Raw genomic sequence first — 20,348 nt, forward strand, 5'->3', positions numbered from 1 at the left:
GTATTAAAAACTATATCATGTTACTAAACCATGATTTTTTTGACATCTCAAAATAATAACCATATAGTTCTTTCATTTAAAAATATTTTATTGTAAATGTATGGTACATTCTTCAAAAAGGGTAAAAGCTGAATCAGTTTTCTTACTACCATTAATAGAATATATTATTCCTAGCTTTGGAATTCCTATATTTAAATAAATAAATAAATGCATATTTCTGTGTGTGCACGTGTGCATAAACCAAGAAACATGCAAAAGAAAAATTTGAGGCAAAGTGTGGTTCATAAAATAATATCTTTGGGAACAGATGAGATAATTTGAAAAACTGTAAGAGCAGAGCACACAAAAGCATTAGTTTATTCATGTAAGTGGTGATATTTATTGAATTCCTACGATATCCGATATATTAATTTTTGACATCAACGACATTGCCTTGAATAAAATAGCTGTAGTATCTATCCTTGCAGAGTTTATGATCTTTCTGAAAAGAGAGACAAGGAAAATTGTTTAAATGTTATGAGAGTTTGAGAAGAATAGTGACAACTGGTGGGAGTGGGGAGTGAGAGTTTGAAATCTAGTCTTTCAACAAGGCAAAGCTTCCTGGAGGACGTGACTTCTAAGCACAGGACTAAGGGAAAAGTAGAATTATCCAGGTGGGACAGGACAAAAAACAAAGCATTTCAAACAAGGACTATGTGCAAATGCTGGAGAGAATTCGATACATTCCAAGACTAGCAAAACAGTCGATGTGGCTAATGAAGTAAGCAGGGACTGTTTTGTGTGGAGGTCTTATAAACTATGTAAAAGAATATGACATTTTGCTGTGATCAACAGGATTCCATTAAAGTTTTTTAAATTGATTTTTAATACAGCATATGTACACAGGTATAAAAATTTAAAGACCCAATAGAATGCCCAATAACAATAAGTCTGACTCTTCGCCACTCAGTTCTCCCAACTCCTAATCTCCACGTAAACCAACCACTGTTCTCAATTTCTTGTGCCACCTTCCAGAGATACTCTACATCCGTATAAGCACACGTATGGGGCAGGGCTGCTTTGCCTCTGAAGAGCGTTAAGCGGGGGAATGAGGTGACATGAGTTTCTAAGCAAGACCTTTCTACCTTCCAGGCAGAGGATGGACTAGAGAAGAGCAAAACTGGAAGCTAGGAGGAGCTCACGTGACAATTTGGATTCCTGTGTCTGTGACAGTAATATTCTAGGTGAGCATGGAGAAAGTGTGGCAGATTCAAAAGTAAAAACGTGGGAACGACAATTGACTGCACTCTGGGACAGACTGGATCTCCACAGGTGAGGGAGGGAAGCTCTCAATGAGAACATCCTCCTCTCTGAATGCCGAGTCGGTCTGTCGTGTGGGAAACTGGAGGAATACACGTGCACGCGGGGGACAGAGGTGTATGGTTTAGGCAGGTTGAATTTGAGGTTCTTGTGACATATCCAAGTAGAAATGTTCAAGGTAATTAAAGTCACGGTTTAGACAATGTCACCCACGAAGAGGGTACAGAATGAGAAGAAAAAAATCGAAATGGATCCCTGGGGAACTTCAGTATTGAAGGGACAATTAAAGAAAGGAGACTGAGAAAGATTGCTCAGACAGGAAGCAGCAAAATTAAAAGAGTACTGGAAAAAGACAAATGTCAAAATAGCGTTCAGCTAATCAGCTATCACCTTTTCAACACCCCATCTCCGCAAGAAAGAAGTCACAATTCAAATTTTCATTGTGCTTGGCAGCTAGGGCATCCGTAGGACTGTGACCTGGGACTGCAACTGGGCGCTCAGGCAGAATGTCAGCTCAGAGGAGAACTTATGACTAAGCCAGGTTGTGAAATCCTCCAGCAGGTGTACAGGAGAAAGCATCTAGCACTTAGGATGGAAGCACTGGCCTAGCGTCTGGAGTCCAGTCCTGGGTGTCAGCAGTGAAAAGTATAAAATATTTGTGTGAGTTGAGAATTTGACAATTACAGACAGAGGTAGTGTGCTTGTACCCAGGTGTGATAGGTGTTGTCTTCGCTGAACATCATCTAACCCTGCTCTCCCACATACCTGTGAGCTACCTAACCTTCCTCAATATATTCCTCTTCTGTTTAAACTGCAGAGTGAATTCTGTTGTTTACAGCTCTGATTCCTGATCAATACAAGGTAGTATCATGAAGACAGGTAAATAAGTGTTTGAAGAAAAGAGTGATCAATAGAATTAATTGCTGCCCAAAGGTCAAGCAAGACACAAACTGAAAGATGTCTGATTTAACAATATGAAAGTTATCAGTGACCTTGGTCAGAGCAGTTTGGAGGGGATATGGGATGAAAAATCTAGACTTAAGTGGGTTAAGGAGAGCATCTAACTTGAAGAAATAGACATTGAAAAGAGATCACACCTTTAAGAAATTTGACCATAAAGGGGAAAAGGGGCAATAACACAAAAGCTAGAAGAGGGTGTGGGGTTTAGGGAGAAACTTGATCATATTTAAATACTGGTGGGAGAGAGTGAATAGAAAGAAGTTGAGGGGATCATAGAAGCAAGTTTCCTCTAATGAAGAAGAGGTGAGGCTCAGTACTCAGATGGACCCATTACTCATAGGAGGAGTTCTATCTATTCCACTGAGACCGGGGAGAGGGAAGAATGGACGAATGTGAAGCATGTGGGTTTTTGTAGGGTGGGAGGAGAAAGATGAGGAAGTCTTTGTTTATGTTTTCTGTTTTTCTGGTAAAGAAAGTATATGCTGAATACAAGAGAATGAGTAGAGCCAAAAAGTTTACAGGGAATGATGGAGGTCTGTGATAATCAATGTTGGGAATGAGAAAAAACTGAGCTGGGATGCACAGTAAAATTACCAGGTAGAGCACAGCACCCAGGTAAGGTTGGTAACCATGTAGATCTACCACTTGACATTTTTATAACACTTTGATTCTTCACAGTGCATGTTCATATGTACAAGTTAATTTGTGCAATAACCCTGCAACCTACAGGGAACAGATAGACCTACCCCCCTTTCACAGCCAAGGAACCTGTTCAAAGTTGAGTTTTCCAAATGTTTGCTGTAAGCTTGTGATTGACAAACCTAGAGTAGGATCTCTCCATACAACCCAGTTCCTCCACAATCTGGTCCTTATCTTTGCAGTTCAATCTACAAGCATTACTGGATAAAAGCCTCCTGCGGCAGAAAAACTCCAAAACAACTTGCTCTTTCTCTTTGCTCTCTCTTCTCTGCCAATCCAAATTGAATTCACTCTTCATGGCCCAGATGAAGTCCCAATTCCTCCTCAGTATCTTTCTAACCTCTTGGGCCAAGGAATTCCACCTGTCTCTACTTCTGTACTTTTTGTTGTACTTACAACTAATCAGAAAGCTGTTTCGGCTGAATCCAACTTGCTTGAAACTAGGGGACAGGCTCATTTGAAAAATCGCCCTGTCGTGTTGAATTTGAAAGTTCATCAAGTTGAATGGCATTCTTTCAAAGGCGGCAGATTGGTATTGTTAATATTAAAATTTAATTTTATAAATATATATTTGTCAAAAACAAGTTTCAAATTGTATCCAAATTGCAGCCTACTCAGAGTTATTTGATTAAACATTACATCAGTGTTTGCATGAAAAACATGGAGCCACTTCAATTTCCAATGGCTTATTCACACATAAATTAGTGACTAAATTGCATTGCTAACTTTGCCAATATTAATCAATGTTTAATGTTAATTAGGAGGTATGACCTCACAACAACTCAGTATAAATAAAGATAGGTTTTACAGTTTCAGTTCCATTTCTCCACCATCACATTCTTATTTAAGAATATGAACAATCTGCCTGACCAGGCGGTGGCACAGTGGATAAAGCATCAGACTGGGACGTGGAAGACCCAGGTTCGAGACCTTGAGGTTGCCAGCTTGAGTGCAGGCTCATCTGGTTTGAGCAAGGCTCGTCAGCTTGAGCCCAAAGTCGCTGGCTTGAGCAAAGGGTCACTCAGTCTGCTGTAGCCCCCCAATTAAGGCACATATGAGAAAGCAATTAATGAACAACTAAGGTGCTGCAACAAAGAATTGATGCTTCTCATCTCTCTTTGATCTCTCAGTCTCTGATCTCTCTGATCCCTCTCTCTGATCTCTCAGTCTCTGTCACAAAAATAAAAATTAAAAAAAGAATATGAACAATCTGGCCCTGGCTGGTTGGCTCAGCGTAGTGTGTTGGCCTGGCGTGTGGAAGTCCCGAGTTCGATTCCCAGCCAGGGCACACAGGAGAAGCGCCCATATGCTTCTCCACCCTTCCCCTTCTCCTTTCTCTCTATCTCGCTCTTCCCCTCCCACAGCCAAGGCTCCATCGGAGCAAAATTCACCTGGGCACTGAGGATGGCTTCATGGCCTCCACCTCAGGCGCTAGAATGGCTCCAGTTGTAGCAGAGCAACACCCCAGAGGGGCCGAACATTGCCCCCTGGAGGGCATGCTGGGTGGTTCCCAGTGGGGTGCATGCCAGAGTCTGTCTGCCTCTCCCCACTTCTCTCTTCAAACACACACACACACACACACACACACATACACACACACACGCACACACACAAACTGCTCTAAATAAAGTGCCTTTAAAAAAACAGTATGAACAATCTGTAAAAATAATCTTGGAACACAATCTTCATATTAAAGAAAAATTACTTGGCAGAAATTTAAAATGGAATAAAAATTAAAAATAAAAATATTTGTATGTATTATTAAAGTCTTAGGGAATCTATTTTTATATCATACCAATGAATAGGAGGTGAAATTAGAACCATAATGTGGTTGCCTCATACCCAGTGATTCATGTTCATTAACAGTAGCACCAATTTCCCACTGTCCAAATACATGGGGCTCTTTTCTGCTCAAAAATAGTTGTTTGTCTATACAAACCAAGATCTCTCACTCCTCTCTGTCACATTCACTTAATTTGTGCCTAACTGTTCCCTGCAATCCACAACTATTGTTGTTCCCTAAAAACATCCTTATTTCTATTCATAATATTAATAATAAAACTAACAGTTATTCCAATGTTTGATGCTATGACCATTTTTATTTACAGCATCACATGTTTAACAACAGATCCCAAACATCCTATCAGGACCATTGAATCAAATTTGGATGTGTTTTATTTAGGCAATCCTGATATATTTCTAGCTATCTTGTTTTTCTACCACTAATCGTGCTCAAACTTCCATTACATAATCTCCAAGCCTTTATTTCAGATGTTAGTAATGCACATGATTACCTTATTTTATATCAAAATTGATTCTTCTTTTTGAAAGCTAATAAACACATAGGGGGATGAAGAGAATTGTAAAAGGAATGCTAATAGTTGTGTTTCATCTCAAGCAAGTATTTGTTCACTGACTTAAACACTTTTAACAAATATAACTAGAATATATGACTTGAAATTCTTGGAAGGCAAGATAGAGCTGATATTTATAATTTAATCTCTAAACTATACTTGACCTTAAACATAATGAAGTTGCAAAAAGACTTTCTATATCAATTGAATTATTAAAAATTTTAGTCATATGATGCCTTTTATCACTTCAAATGAATTCTTTTCTATGGAAGCGGCTTAAAAATTAATTTTCATTTTTTAAATGAAAAAATGATAATGAACTGCTGCTTTACCCAAGACACCTATAATTAATTTAAAGTGAATTGTTTAATTCTAAGCAGACACTTTCTCCCTGATAATAATAAACAAGTACATGCATATTAATAATCAAGTATTTTAAAGTGCTTTGCATTTATAGAAAAATAACATGAATGCCCAAAGTTAGTTAAAATCTTATCACATAATGTGCAAATGAGGATGAATAATATATACTCTATATTGAAGAACTGGCTAGAATATTATTCATATGAGAAAGGAATTAGGCATAAAGTGGTTTGAGTCTGGAAATAAACCATGGTAACTTAGTTACTGGAGTAGCCACAGATCTTATTGTAATTGGCTTAAAATAGAACATAATGTCATTGTATAGACTCTAAGGATACTGTTACCTCAAGCTTTCAATATAATAATGGTGTAATATCTTAGTTTAAAAAATTATTCATGTGATATGAAATGACTGACATACTGGTAGTAATAAATATGTGTGAGAAGAACAAGTTTAACAGCTAATTTTTATGAAAGATGTATTTTTCTGGGAAGCATTTTTACATACTTAATCTTATTTATCCTCTACTCTCCACCAACTTCATGAGACAAAGTCTCCCCATTTTATAAATGAAGAGACTGAGACTCAACGATATTAAGTAATTTACACATATTCCCACAGTTAGTAAAATAGCAAAGGTAAGAATAAAATTCAGCTCTTTTGTGTAATCTTCTTTCCATTGTGTAATCTTCTTTCATAACATCAGAACTTTTCCCATTTGTCAAAAATGGAAAGATTTTTATTTGACAATTTAAACAATTTACATTAATGTGTCTATTAAATCACCAAAGTTCTTCTGACATGTATTTTAAAAAGTAATTACAGGTGGTTGCACATATAAATCCACAAAATATCCACTCAGGTACCGGAATGACTTTTTTATGCACAGGGAATATATACAAAATAAGTCTTTGTTCTGATTGGCTTTTCAGCATTGAAACAATTGACTAGCAAGAGTAACAATCATAAATATTTATACTTATCTAACCTTGGCAGAAAGTAAATATTTCCGTCATATCATATGACAAAGAAATGCAAAGGTAAGCAATAGAGGGGCCAAAGAAAACGCAAAATCATACCAGAAATTCAATAATGCTATAGGCTATGGATACAAATTCCCTTAGCTGCTGGTGAATCTGAGGTCTCCCTTCAACACCTCCCCAATTACTTCTTAGTGTCCCCCTGAGCATTTCTATGTGCTCAGGAATAAATGAACACATACTCATCATCACTGCCTATTGCCCTGCCCCTGGGCATCCTCTAGGTCTCTTCCATGTCCCGAGTCTCTGCCAAAGCTAGTACATATCCTGTGTCCCTACATTTGTCTCTTTAAAAGAAGTTCCCATTCCCAAAGCTACAAACCTCCTGAAACACCACCACACAGCACTGCCTTGTCTTCACAGCACGTTCAGAGCTACTCAAAACAGGGAAAAAAAGTGTCCTCCCTAATTTTGTTTTGTTCGTTGGGACCTAAGCCCTACAGTAGCCTTGTTTATATTATGAGTTGATTCTTTTCCCTATCATCCCATTATGTCTCTCCCACCATTCAGTGTGAAAACTAGCCCAAGGATCCAGGCAACTCTTACATGCATGCTTGTACATGAACCCCTCTTCATTCTTGGCATAAAGCCAAAAGCCTAGAGAGCATCAAACAAAACAGACACTGGGGGTATGCATCACACTCACACGTAGCCATGTTCCTTTTCCTTAGCTTAAACCAATGTTTCTCAACAGGGAAGAATTCTTCCCTACAGGGGAAATTCGGCAATGTCCAAAGGCATTTTTGTTATCACAGCTGGGAGTGGTGGGGACACAGGCAGGCGTGCAGCTGGCATCTACAGGGAAGAGGCCAAGGATGCTGCTAAACCTCCTGAAATGCACAGGACAGCTCCCATAACAAAGAGTCCTCCATAACAAAATGTCAGTAGTGCTATGGCTGAGAATTATGGTTTAAAATAACACCACTGTGATGCACAGGAATACGTGACCCAACAGGCTCAACAATTCATCTTTCTAGGCAGAAGCGTATTAACTAAAGACTAAAAAATAATGAAGTTTTGAAAATTCATCCTTGGAAGATGTCAATATAAAGTTAGTCTAAAATAGACTTTTCAAACATCAATGTACATAACCACCTATGAAACGTGTAAAAATGGAGATTTTTGAGACCTGACTCTGACTTATCTAAGGAAAATTAAGGTTGCATCCAGGAACATGCATTTTTAACAGGCTACTCAGGTGATTCTGATGCAGCTTGAATCACACTCTAAAAAACCAGGTTGAGGAAACCACACTGTATACTGATGAAAATAAACTGAGATGCTTTCTGGATTGTCTAGAGAAATTTTTTTTTCTTTTCAAAAACATTCCATTTTTAAAACCAGTTAACTGTTTTTTTAAAAAAAAGACTTTCTAATGAAAAATCTCTATGCCACTCTTATTTATAAAAATAAGAATTAGATTAGGTATCTAATAAGTTAAAAATAAGTAGTAAAAATTTAGAACTATATTATCTCACTCATATGTGGGATATAAAACTGAAACTTATAGACACAAACAACAGTATGGTGGTTACCAGAGGGGATGGAGTAGGGGTGTGGAGGCAGGGGGAAAGAGAGCCAAGGATATAGTGATGGAAGATGGTTTGACATCGGGTGGCAGGCACACAATGCAACATACAGATCATGTATCGTAGAAATGTACACTGGAAACTTCTATGATTCTATATATTAACAAATATCACCCCAATAAATTTAATAAGAAATAATTATTATATGAGTGTATGTGAATATACACACAGACACGTGCATACAAAGGAAATCCTGCTATTCTAATTTTATGAGCTATTTTCTGCTTTCAAGAATTGTTTGTGATATTATACATTTAAAAGTTTTATGTTTATATTGTGCAATATAACAAATAATTATAAAACATACATTTATGGAATACATTCACACTTCAGAAGCCTATCCATACATTCAATTTTAGTCATAATCTTCTCCCTACTCCAAGACAGTGGTGGGATCCAGCCGTTTCGCACTGGTTCAGCAGAACCGATACGTAATTTTTTGTTGAGTTTGGTGAACTGGTTGTTAAAATGGCACTTGTAATCAGGGTTCTCTCTAAGGAGGGTGCCTGGGCAGTCTCTCAATGTGGAAATCACAAATTTACATTCTCTACTCGTTTTTAAAGTTCATCTGTGCAACAGTGTATTCTAAGTGCCCATAATAATGTTCATTCCATCCATAGATGAAAAATACTGCAAGTGAGGATGCCAATTGAGAAGCAATACAAAAATAACATAAATAATAGTTTTATTGTTTTTGTTGGTATTATTTAATACTTTTTCATCAATTTTTAAAACTCTTATAATCTAGTTTTATGTACCTCTTTTATTGTTCTTATTTAAATATTAAATGCATGAAATAATAAACTACCTTTCAGTAGATCTTTTTTTATCCTTAAAACGGTCATTAGGGCAAAGAACCGATTGTTAAATTATTTGAATCCCACCACTGCTCCAAGAATTATTCACTAACATGCCTTTACAAAAATTATTCTCTTATTGTTATGTATGTACTTTATCATCTATATATATTTCTTTAAACAATGTAACAGTTTTGCTTTTCTTATTCTTTATATAATAAATTATGTTGTATGTGTTTTAAAAAAGTAGTAAAAATTTTAAAACACCAAATTTGAAGATATGTGAAAAAAATTTGATTCCTGGGTTTCCTGTTTGCTGTCCGGACAAATGATTTAGGACAAATCATTTCGTTTCTAAGCTATTCAGTTTTCTGTACCATAAAACAGGAGATTACAACAGTGCCTGCATCATAGAACTGCTGGGTGAAATAAGATGTTGTATGTGTAAGGCATTTTAAATGCCTCTAAAGAATCATTTGGTTATTACTAATTGGTGTTGTTTTTTTATTATAGCCTTATTTACAAGAAAGGAGAATAAAAAATAGAAATATAGAGAAGTTATATGTTTCATTAAATTATGTTTACAATACTTTGTATATGGGCTAGAATCTTCTGAAATGTGGGATAAGAAAAAAGGTGGAAGAGATTGCATTAGTTAAAGGATTTCATTAAAAAGAGAGAACTAAGGTGGGAGGAAACAGTGTTTCTTTTGATGCTATGGGTGAAAAAAAGAATAAGTTTTTGTGGTACTTATAATATGCATGCCATTTATCAGTATGCAAAAATTTTAACAAGTAATAACTGTTATAAATAAATAAAGTCATTTTTTTTGCACTACTCAAAATAATTTTTAAGGCCTATACATACCGATTTAAAACAACCAAATCCCCTTTTAGCTATGAAAGTCAGTATGACAATTAGATATTTTTACACAATATAAACACGTTCAACAAGTTCAATGCTTGTCCTGAATAGCGCTCTGGTGTTGAGGTAGCCTAGAGGACCCCATCTGTTCAACATATCTAAGCATTTCAAACCATCAGTAAACAAATACATCTTAATCTCTACTTGTCTGTTTCTGTTTTATAAGTTTGAGACAATTCAAGAAAAATAAACATTCTTTGAAAACAAAACACAGATACATATAAGTGGGAGAAATTTATACAGACACACATATATGGATCCCTTTAACAAATAATATATAATTATGTATATAACAACTAGACAAGGTACTAATTCTTCAATCATATTTTTAAAATGATATGAAAAATTAAATTTATGTGCATTTAATCCATCAAGAATTTCTTCAAATAATAAAAATTAAGCAGTTCAGAAAAATAATTAAATCATGGTTAAATGAAAAAGCAAAAAGTGTTTCTTTCAGATTGTCTTTGTTTGCTAGGGCCATGTGAAGTACTACAAACTGGAGGCGCAAGTACAGAAATTTGTCTCAGCATTCTGTAGGCTCATAGTCCAAAGTCAAGATGTAGGAGGGCTGGTTCTGCCCGAGGGCTGTGAAGGACAAGTTATTCCACACCTCTTGCCTTACTGTGGTGCTTTGCTGGAAATCTTTGGTGTTCCTTAGCTTACGGGCGTATCAACAAAATCTCTGCCTTCACAAATAGGGTCAGGGCACTCCTGGACTTCAAACCTTTCATTGGTTTCCCCTTGTTCTTATCATGAAACTCTTCATTTTCATTGTGCCCTTCAGGGACCTGCTTCTCACCATCGATTTCATCAGGCACCTCTGCCTTCCTTCAGTTCTTACAAAGTACCGCTTTCCACCTAAGAGCCTTGAGCCACGCTGATTTTTTCACCTAGGAAATTCCCTTCTTTCCCACCCGTACGTACATCCCTGGCTGCTTTTTACTTCATTTTCAGATAGCAGAAAAAATCTCTTTTCTTCAAGCACGACCACCCATCCAGATCAGATCCTGTGAACCTATTTCTCTTTCAGGGCATTTGCCACATGTGCAACTGAATGTTCTTTGGTGTAATGATCTGTTTATTATCTTCTTGCCTGGAGAATATCAATCATTACATCGTATTTTCTATTTCACCACTAGCCTAGCCTTGAACAAAGTAAGATTCAATGAATACTTGTCAAATGAATAAATAAACTTCAACATCTACCAGTGCTGTTTTAACTCTGATCAAGTAAACTGTAGTAAAAATCGATTGTCTGAATTATGGTCATATCAGTTAAACACCCCACAGACTTAGTAAATAAAATTTATATTACTTATAAATTACCACTTGCTTATTTTGGTATGTAATGAAAATTCTAATTTCTTAGAGGACCAGAACTCTGTAAGACCCGCTGATAAACAACTGTACAATTGCATAAAGAATGTTAAATGTTGCTTCTAAGAAGTCAAAACATCCTTAAAGTTAGTAACAGTACCAAAATGAAAAGTATACCAAATTTGATCAGAATACTGCAAAGCCCACTGACATGAATAACAATATAAATATATATTATATGTCCTCATGTATAAAAACTTCAAGATCTCTATAGTAAACCAAGTTTTTCCATCATTTTCTTAACTGTTAAAGATTGCATCTTTTTATTTATTTATTTGTTTCACCTAGGAAATTCCCTTCTTTCCCAATAATAAACAAAATTTATTTATTTTGTTTGTTTATTTTTAGAGAGAGACAGGAATGTGGGGGAGGAGAGAGATGAGAAGCATCACGTTAGTTTAGTGTTACTGTTTTTTTAATAGATTGCTTCTCATACATGCCTTGGCTGGAGGTTCAAGTTGAGCCAGTGACCCCTACTCAAGCTAGTGACCTTTGGCTTCAAGCCAGCAACGTTGGGCTTCAAGCCAATGACTTGGGCTTCTAGCCAGCAACCTCTGGGCTCTAGCTAGCAATCTTGGGATCATGTTGATGATCTCACGCTCGAGCTGGAAAACCAGTGCTCGAGCTACCAAGCCCGTGTTCTAGCCGGTGACCTCCGGGTTTCAAATCAGAGCCCTCAGAGTCCCAGGCAGACTCTCAACCCACTGCACAACCACCAGTCAGGCAAAGAAGATTACATCTTTAAATGACAAATATTGTGAAGCAATTTACAAACTATTTTTCAGTATGATCCATTCATAGTGGCTCTACTTTCAAACATTCCATGAACATACTTTCCCCTCTTTACCTCTCTCAGTACTTTCTTAATCCAGGCCACCAAGAAAACCCTTTGCCTAGACTACTATAACAGCCATCTAACCAGTCTTCCTGTTTACACTTCTGTTATCCCACCACATCCAGCCCAATCTTTCATTTTTTTTTTAAATAAATTTTTATTAATGTTAATGGGATGACATTAATATTTCAGGGTACATATATTCAAAGAAAACATGTCCAGGTTATCTTGTCATTAAATTATGTTGCATACCCCTCACCCAGAGTCAGATTGTCCTCCGTCACCCTCTGTCTAGTTTTCTCTGTGCCCCTCCCCCTCCCCCTAACTCTCTCCCTCCCTCCCTCCTGCGTCCTCCCTCCCCCCACCCCTGGTAACAACCACTCTCTTGTCCATGTCTCTTAGTCTCGTTTTTATGTTCCACCAATGTATGGAATCATGTAGTTCTTGTTTTTTTCTGCCAATCTTTCATTTAAAACATTGCAGGCAGAACTATCCTTTACAAATCTGAGCACATCACTACCCTACTTGAGAGGAATCTAAAACCCTTATAAGCCACTTTACATTATCTGATACCTAATACTTAATTGCTTCATCACATTATCCTTGTTACTGTTTTTAGAACAATGAAAGTAGTTCCCATTTAAGGTCTTTCTACTTGCTACTCCTTCTTTTTGGAATGCTCTGTTCCAGCTATTTCTATGCAGTTTCCTTATCATCAAATCTCTTGTGAACTGCCAACCTCCCTCCTCCAGCCCCAGAGGCTTCCCCTGACCATCCCATCTAAATTAATCCCTCTCTATCACATCATCCTGTTTCACGTTCTTCCCATTATTTATTACTACCTGAAATTACCTTCTCTGTATCAGGAGTTACTCACATATTCTTGGTCTCCCCCTAGACTGTAAGCTCCTGAGCACAGGAACCTTATCAGTCTTACTTACTATTTACTACCCAGTCCTAAAAAATGGCTGGTATACAGTAAGTAGGTGTTCACTAAATATTTATTACATGAGTGAATATACTTAACAACAACAAAAGTGGCAGCTCACAATAAAAAATAATCATAAATTACAATTAAAAAAGAGGTATCATATAAATTTATATTATGTGGCTTCATATTATACACATTAACAGTATCAGTGGGGATTATTACATATTAGAAATCTTAAATATTGTAATAAAAAATACATTCTTTTACTAAGTAGCCTAAAATTCATTTTTTTTAGAGAGAGTAGAGAGAGACAGACAGGAAGGGAGAAAGATGAGAAGCATCAACTCATACTTGTGGCACCTTAGTTGTTCACTGATTGCTTCTCATACATGCCTTGATGTGGGGGGGGGGAGGCTCCAGCTGAGTCAATGACCCCTTGCTCAAGCCAGCGACCTTGGTCTTTAAGCCAGTGAGTGACCTTTGGATCAAAGCAGCAACTATTGGGTCATGTCTATGAGCCCACACTCAAGCCAGCAACCTCAGAGTTTTAAACCTGGGTCCTCAGCATCCCAGGCTAATGCTCTACCTACTGTATCACTGCCCAGGCAGGCTGAAATCCATTTCTTAAATAAAACCTTTCAAAGCGAGGAATTTTAAATAAATATCCATTAGAAATGGGTAAGGGAAGCCACATGTTCTTCCTTAGGCAAAAATGGAATAGTCTCTTCTAAACTGAATCAGAAGCATTTAAAGAAGTACTTTGGGAAAATATGCCAATCTAAAAAAAAATAAATACTGACATTTAAGGCAGAAAAAAAAAATCTATTGAAAACTAAGGGAAACAATAGAATTTGGTTTCCTAATGACCAATAAATCACTATGTAACCAAACCTGCTTATACTTCGGTGGTTTTCTATCACCAAGGACCGATAACACATTCTTGACATTTGGAAAGGGTAAGTCTAGAACCCTTCAAATGCCCAAACACCACCTTATCAGTGTTCTTACTTGCAAGGCCCACTAACTAGTCACACACTTAATGAGAATGATGCAAATCTATGCCTCAGGCAAATTATAAATGACTATACTTCATGGACTTCTGGAGTCTTCATGAATAGTTAAAGCTATAGTATGTATGAATGCCAAGAACCTCCTTGCTGTATTTGGATGGTTTCCACGAGAGAATAAACTACCTTGGATATTAGTTCAGATTTTAAAAAATAACTTGGACACTATTTACTCCACTGGAGCTATTTACTAAATACCGCAGAGCATGAATACAACCACTGAGATTACTTAAAGTGGCAAACAAAAATAGCAGTGAGCACTTTATCTTCCTGTTCATTGATTACCTTTGCTGCACAACGTTGTCTGGAAAAACCTGACTACAGTTCTAACGGCAAGCCCACAGTAATCATGTCAATATGTGAACTATATGAATATCTAATTATGAAAAAAAGAAGGCAATTTTGCAGAGGGAGTATTGTGCTAATTCAAGAAACCAGCCATATAAATTTATTAGTCTGACACATATTAGATAGCTGAAATACTTTCATTTGAAAGATAATTATTTTTATTTGATTAATATGCTTCCAATTAAATTCACCATTTTGAATGGGCCCATCAACTTGACAACCTGGGAAATTAATAAATTATGCATGCATTAATAGTAGGAAATTTATATAGCTGAGCCACACATCATTACAAGGATTACCTTCACAGTAGGCATTGTCCTCTCGAAGAGCCCTAAAACCATCTCGACAGCTACAAACGGCCCTGTCATTCAGATTTCTGCAGACAGAATTCTCCATGCACTTATGCCTTTCAGAACAAAAGTCGAAACCTACAAGAAAAAGGAACTTATTAAGGTAAATGAACCACGACAAAGCAAATAAACTTTATCTACTTAATATCTTCCTTAGATTTAGAAGCTATTTTTTCCCAAATGATTTTTAAATTTGATATCTTTATCCAGTGTTTACAGAACCATAAACTATGTGTTCTAAAACAGTTTTCTTCCTGTGTAAATTCAATTAATTTCTACCTCAATTGAGTCTATGTCTCGTTTCTGACTTTATAAATGCTATCTAGTCTCTACTATTCTAACAATAGTCCTCTCATTATCTGAAACAAAGATTCTTGGGGTCCAAAATGTAGATTTGCATGAGAAAGTGAGCTGTGAACTAGTGGTGGAACATTATTAATTAATTATGGGTAACAGAAAGCAAGCCAGACGCAATGTGCATATTATGTATTTAAAAAATAAAAGAGACAGCTTGGATTCCTTAAAAAAATATCCCAAATACATTTAAAAATGAAAATTACATCATTTCATTCTAATTTTTTTCTGGACATCTGTAAGGCAAAGTAGAAAGGAGAAAATTTTTATGAACTACAAAGATTTCACAGATTCCATAGTCTTTATGAAAGGAAAGAAAAACAGAGTGTTTTATAAACGGTGACAAAAATCGTGTCATTTCTGAGGATCTCTTTTTCTTGGGAGGACTTGTTCAAAGATATCTAAGATGCTGAAATAAAAAGCATGAACATTGGAATCCATGAAAATTACATGATTATACATCTTTCAAACTATTTTCAAACTGCCTGATGCATAAGTTATCTCCCTAGTTTTACATTGTTCAGTAAATTAGCATTTCAGTCCATGTATAAAAGAGAAGACTAGAAGAATGTATTTCATGTAGATAAAATAAACTCACCTGCCTATAACCAAGAAAAGACTTTTGCCTGAGCAAATCATGAAGATGGAAGTTCTAAGCTGGCTCACCTGATTCAGTAAAAGGGTGTAGGTTAAGCTATACGACAGCCAGCAGGTATATCTGTTACAGCAAAATGACTGGTGTCTATTCTGAAGGATTAGTGTCCATAATGACTACTTTGAATATCATCCAGAATTAAAACATCTCCCTAAATAAGACCTGAAAAGGACAATAATTCCCCTTATCTCAGGGGGGTGAGAGATGTTTCAAGACACCCCCGCCTTCCCTGTAGATGACTGAAACCACAGATAGTAACCAAACCCTATACATCATATTTTTTTTCTTATATATACATACAACGATGATATAGTTTAATTTAAAAATTAGGCACAGTAAGAGATGAACAACAGTAATACTAAAATACAACAACTATAACATATACTGTAATAAAAATTATGTGAATGGCTTGGGGGCCACTATTAAGTAAATAAGGGTTACTTGAACACAAGCACTGTGATACCAAGTCAGTTAATCTGATAACAGATGGCTACTAAGTAACTAGCAGGCAGGTAGAGACACAGTGTGAATGTGCTGTAAAAGGGACCATTCACGTCCCAGGCAGGACAGAGCAGGGGAGACTGAGATTTCATTGTGCCACATAGAATGATGTGCAATTTAAAACTTATAAACTGTTAGCCCTGGCTGGTTGGCTCAGTGGTAGAGCATCGGCCTGCCATGTGGGAGTCCTGGGTTTGATTCCCAGTCGGGGCACATAGGAGAAGCGCTCATCTGCTTCTCCACCCCTCCTCCTCTCCTTCCCCTCTGTCTCTCTCTTCCCCTCCCACAGCCGAGGCTCCATTGGAGCAGGGTTTGCCTGGGCGCTGAGGATGGCTCTGTGGTCTCTGCCTCAGGCGCTAGGATGGCTCTGGATGCAACAGAGTGACGCCCCAGAGGGGCAGAACATCGCCCCCTGGTGGGTATGCCGGGTGGATCCCGTTCAGGTGCATGCGGGAGTCTGACTGCCTCTCCAGCTTCGGAAAAATTAAAAAAAAAAAAAAAAAAGTAAACAATTAGAAGTAAAAAGTTCACTTTAAAGATGAAAACATTGTGATAGGGTTTTTTTATGTCTTTCTCATTAAATAGTTAAATTAAAACCATATTTTTTAAAAAAAGTGTTTCATTGACTTTTTATAATGCTTGAGGGGGAATAATTTCAGCTAAAAAGTCATCTTAATTCCCCATCTCAATATCTCAACACATCATCAACCTAAAATGAAAAGGCTCCAAAAGCCACTCCTTTATTTATTCTAAATTAAAGCAAATGTAGAAAAAAAATTGGCCCACTTCTTAAGATACACAGAGAATCAAGAGACCATGTTCCACCACAGTACTAAACTGTGTAATTTTACCTAAAATGTTTCAAACACTTTAGAAAGCTGTTACTAAGAACAGCCCGATGCACTTTTTGTTTTTTTCTAAGTTTACATAGTTTTCTAACCTATCTTTCATCTTCTCACTTTGTTGCATTGTCTCTTCCTTCCTGTGCCAGTCTGTGCCATCTCAGTCTATGCCATTCACCACCCCTATTACAATCCCCTTCCTGTTCTGCCAAAGACATGGGGTGGGGAGCCCCTTCATCTCGGCCTCAAACACTGCGCACGCACTCACCATGCACTGTCTAATTCCCACAAGAATATTCCAACTCTGAGGTAACAGTGTGATCCTACTTTCACTGTTAGGTTTAGTTAGGGAGTGCTTTAGTTTTTATCAGACAGGTTTTCTTTTTATTATTATCAATATTAACCTAGAGACTTGAGAACTGAGAATTTCATCAATAAAATTCAAATCCATTCTAAACACTGTCAGATAGCTATTTTGACTTATTCACTAAAAAAATAAGTTCACTGAATCTATTGGTTATTTTACTGCTGAGACAAAATGCTAGGGCCAAACAGCTAACTACTGACAAGTAGAAAATTCAGACTCAATTTAACTGTTTCTAATCTCTAGGGAATAACTTGAAAAAAATTAGACAGGGTTGGAAACAAACTGTTTCCTTCCTAGCTGCACTTCCACTTGTACACGCTTGCCTTAGGGATTAGAAAGACCTGCATCAAAGCTGATCTCTACCACGTCACTGGCTGTGTCAATAAGCTGTGTACGTTAATTCACCTTCCTAACACCCTCAGGGTTTCTCACCTGTACACTTAGGATCACAGCTAACCTCACAAAAATGGAAGGTTCAAATGAGAGCATCTATGTAAAAATATAATTGTATAGTATTTGTCAATAATTAAAGCAACTAGACTATTAATAAGACACAAACCAAATATGCTGAGATATCTCTCACAGAAGAAAATTCAAATATTAGTTATAAATGGATGGATCAATAATCTAATACAATATAGCCTTCTTTTTTATTTCTTCCTTTGGATACCAGGTTTGTTTTTTTCCTTTTGTGAACTTTTCAAATGAAGTTCTGTGGGGATTTTTGTTTTTAATTAATTAATTTATTTATTTATTTATTTATTTATTAAATACATCATCAATGTTTATTTTTCAGCTCTTCCCAATAGGCCAGTGCTATGGCTGAGGGGCCGGGCCTCCATGAGAAGTAGGTCCGGGAGCCCAGGGTGACCATCTGAACGAGCCCCAAGGCCAGGAGGTCCTCCCACTAGGCTTTCCAGCCCCAGTATCCTGTGGAGCCCCAGCCTACGTCAGACCCAGGACAGCTGGCTTCGTGGAGGAAAAGAACATGTAGGGAGAGGACATGTGACGTCTCAGAGCCTGCCAATGCCAACATCAGCATAGGACAGAAGGGAAACTGAGGCAATAGGGCAGAACCCAGAGGAAAAAATGACAGGGGTCTGAAGGTGAAGTCGGGATGACCAGCATCTTTCAGAATCTGCGTCAGCAGGGGGAGAGAGGAAAACTTCCAGATACTTCCTCCTGGCTCTGGAAGAGTGAGCAGGGGAGAGTAGGGGTTCTGGTCAATCAGGGATGATTCCTGAACAGCTCCATCCCCCGGGGTGTCTGCAAGGCAGGCATGCTTAAGGGGGCTACAGTGCCTGGACAGGTCCTGTGGGCCCCTGCCCTTGGGCCTTGGTATGCCCTGGAGTGAGGGACAGAAGGGGTGGGCAGCCTCATCCCTGCTGGGCTCTCACTGAGCCTTCCTGGTCACCATCTGATTCTCCAGCATCACACAGGGGATGAGCACCCCCACACAGGAGCAGCAGGAGGCCAGCAGCTAGTGGGATGTCAAGAGGAAATAGCTGTGGATGACATGCTGGCTGTTGACGAATGGCAAGTAATAGGTGAAGATGATCAGAATAATGGTGACAAGTTCTGTCCCCGTGGCCATTTCCCCCACACCGTGTCTTTTATTAAATACAGGTTTATAAAATATTAGTGTGCATTTTTGTGTAACTAGATATGTAAGGAAGGGTGAATATAAAAGATTATGAGTAAAAAAGCAATACATGTAAAAGTTTTGCTTAATAATCAGGAGAAAGAGAATATGCTGATTTTGAGGTATTTGTTGGTATTGCCTATGGGCACATATTCCTCCCTTTTGGAAAATAAAATCACCTAGTCATACTTCGGATGAACATTCACCCCTAATATCACCTTGTGTGCTTATAAGGAAACAGACCCTGCTGCTCTGGGGATAGGCATTCCATGGGCCCGGAGACAGTCATTTCTTCAGGTCTGGGTGTGCAATCCAATTCAGGCTAATCAAGACAGATGAAACCTCAAGTCCAGGTCTTTTGTTCAGCTCATGAGAATATTAAACTTTTCTTCCACCTACCTAAGCATCATAATGATGTGAAGCTAAGAATGTCAAGAGTCTGCCTGAGAACATAGAACACCTAAAGACAAAGCCAGCTCAGAAGAGACAAACTGAGACATCCATCCAGGCTAAGGGGCAGGACTTGAGAGCTGATTCAGGCTGCTTACTGGGGCCATAGTTCCATTTTTTGCTTCGGTCAGTTAGTTTGGGCATTCTATCTCTTGTACCTTCAAAGAACACTAACTCATTTAGGTATTGTTTGCAAGACTGTGCATAATCCTGATTTGTCCTAAAGTGTGATTCACAGGCATGAATGAACACTTTTTTTCACTTAAATTTCATTTTTCAATTCCAGTTTACATTCAATATTTTTGTGTTAGTTTTAGGTGTATAGCATAGTGGTTAGAAAATCCTATATTTTACAAAGTGTTCTCCCGATATTTCTAGTACCTACCTGGCACATATGCAATTACTGCAGTACTATTTACTATATTCCCTATGCTGTACTTACACCCCCACGGCTATATTGTAACTACCAATTTGTACTTTTTCACCTCTTCACTTTTTTAACTCAGTCTCCCAAGCCCTCTCCCCTTGGGCAACCATCAGTCTGTTGTTCTCTGTTGAATTAACATTTAAAAAAAATGCTAATAGCAATGGATTTTTTTA

General features: G+C 37.5%; 1 protein-coding gene and 1 pseudogene across 4 annotated transcripts in view; both read right to left on the reverse strand.

The window, feature by feature from the left end:
* Positions 1-20,348, reverse strand: part of NELL2 (neural EGFL like 2) — a 513,811-nt gene that overhangs the window by 205,429 nt on the left and 288,034 nt on the right. For all 4 annotated transcript variants that reach the window (XM_066258163.1, XM_066258164.1, XM_066258165.1 and 1 more), the window contains one exon: positions 14,887-15,015. In XM_066258163.1, coding sequence (XP_066114260.1) covers positions 14,887-15,015 — 129 coding nt within the window. The remainder of the gene's footprint in view (positions 1-14,886; positions 15,016-20,348) is intronic.
* Positions 19,050-19,250, reverse strand: LOC136324793 (dolichol phosphate-mannose biosynthesis regulatory protein-like; annotated as a pseudogene).

Source organism: Saccopteryx bilineata, chromosome 2, assembly GCF_036850765.1.
Source record: "Saccopteryx bilineata isolate mSacBil1 chromosome 2, mSacBil1_pri_phased_curated, whole genome shotgun sequence".
NCBI classification, from domain to species: domain Eukaryota; kingdom Metazoa; phylum Chordata; class Mammalia; order Chiroptera; family Emballonuridae; genus Saccopteryx; species Saccopteryx bilineata.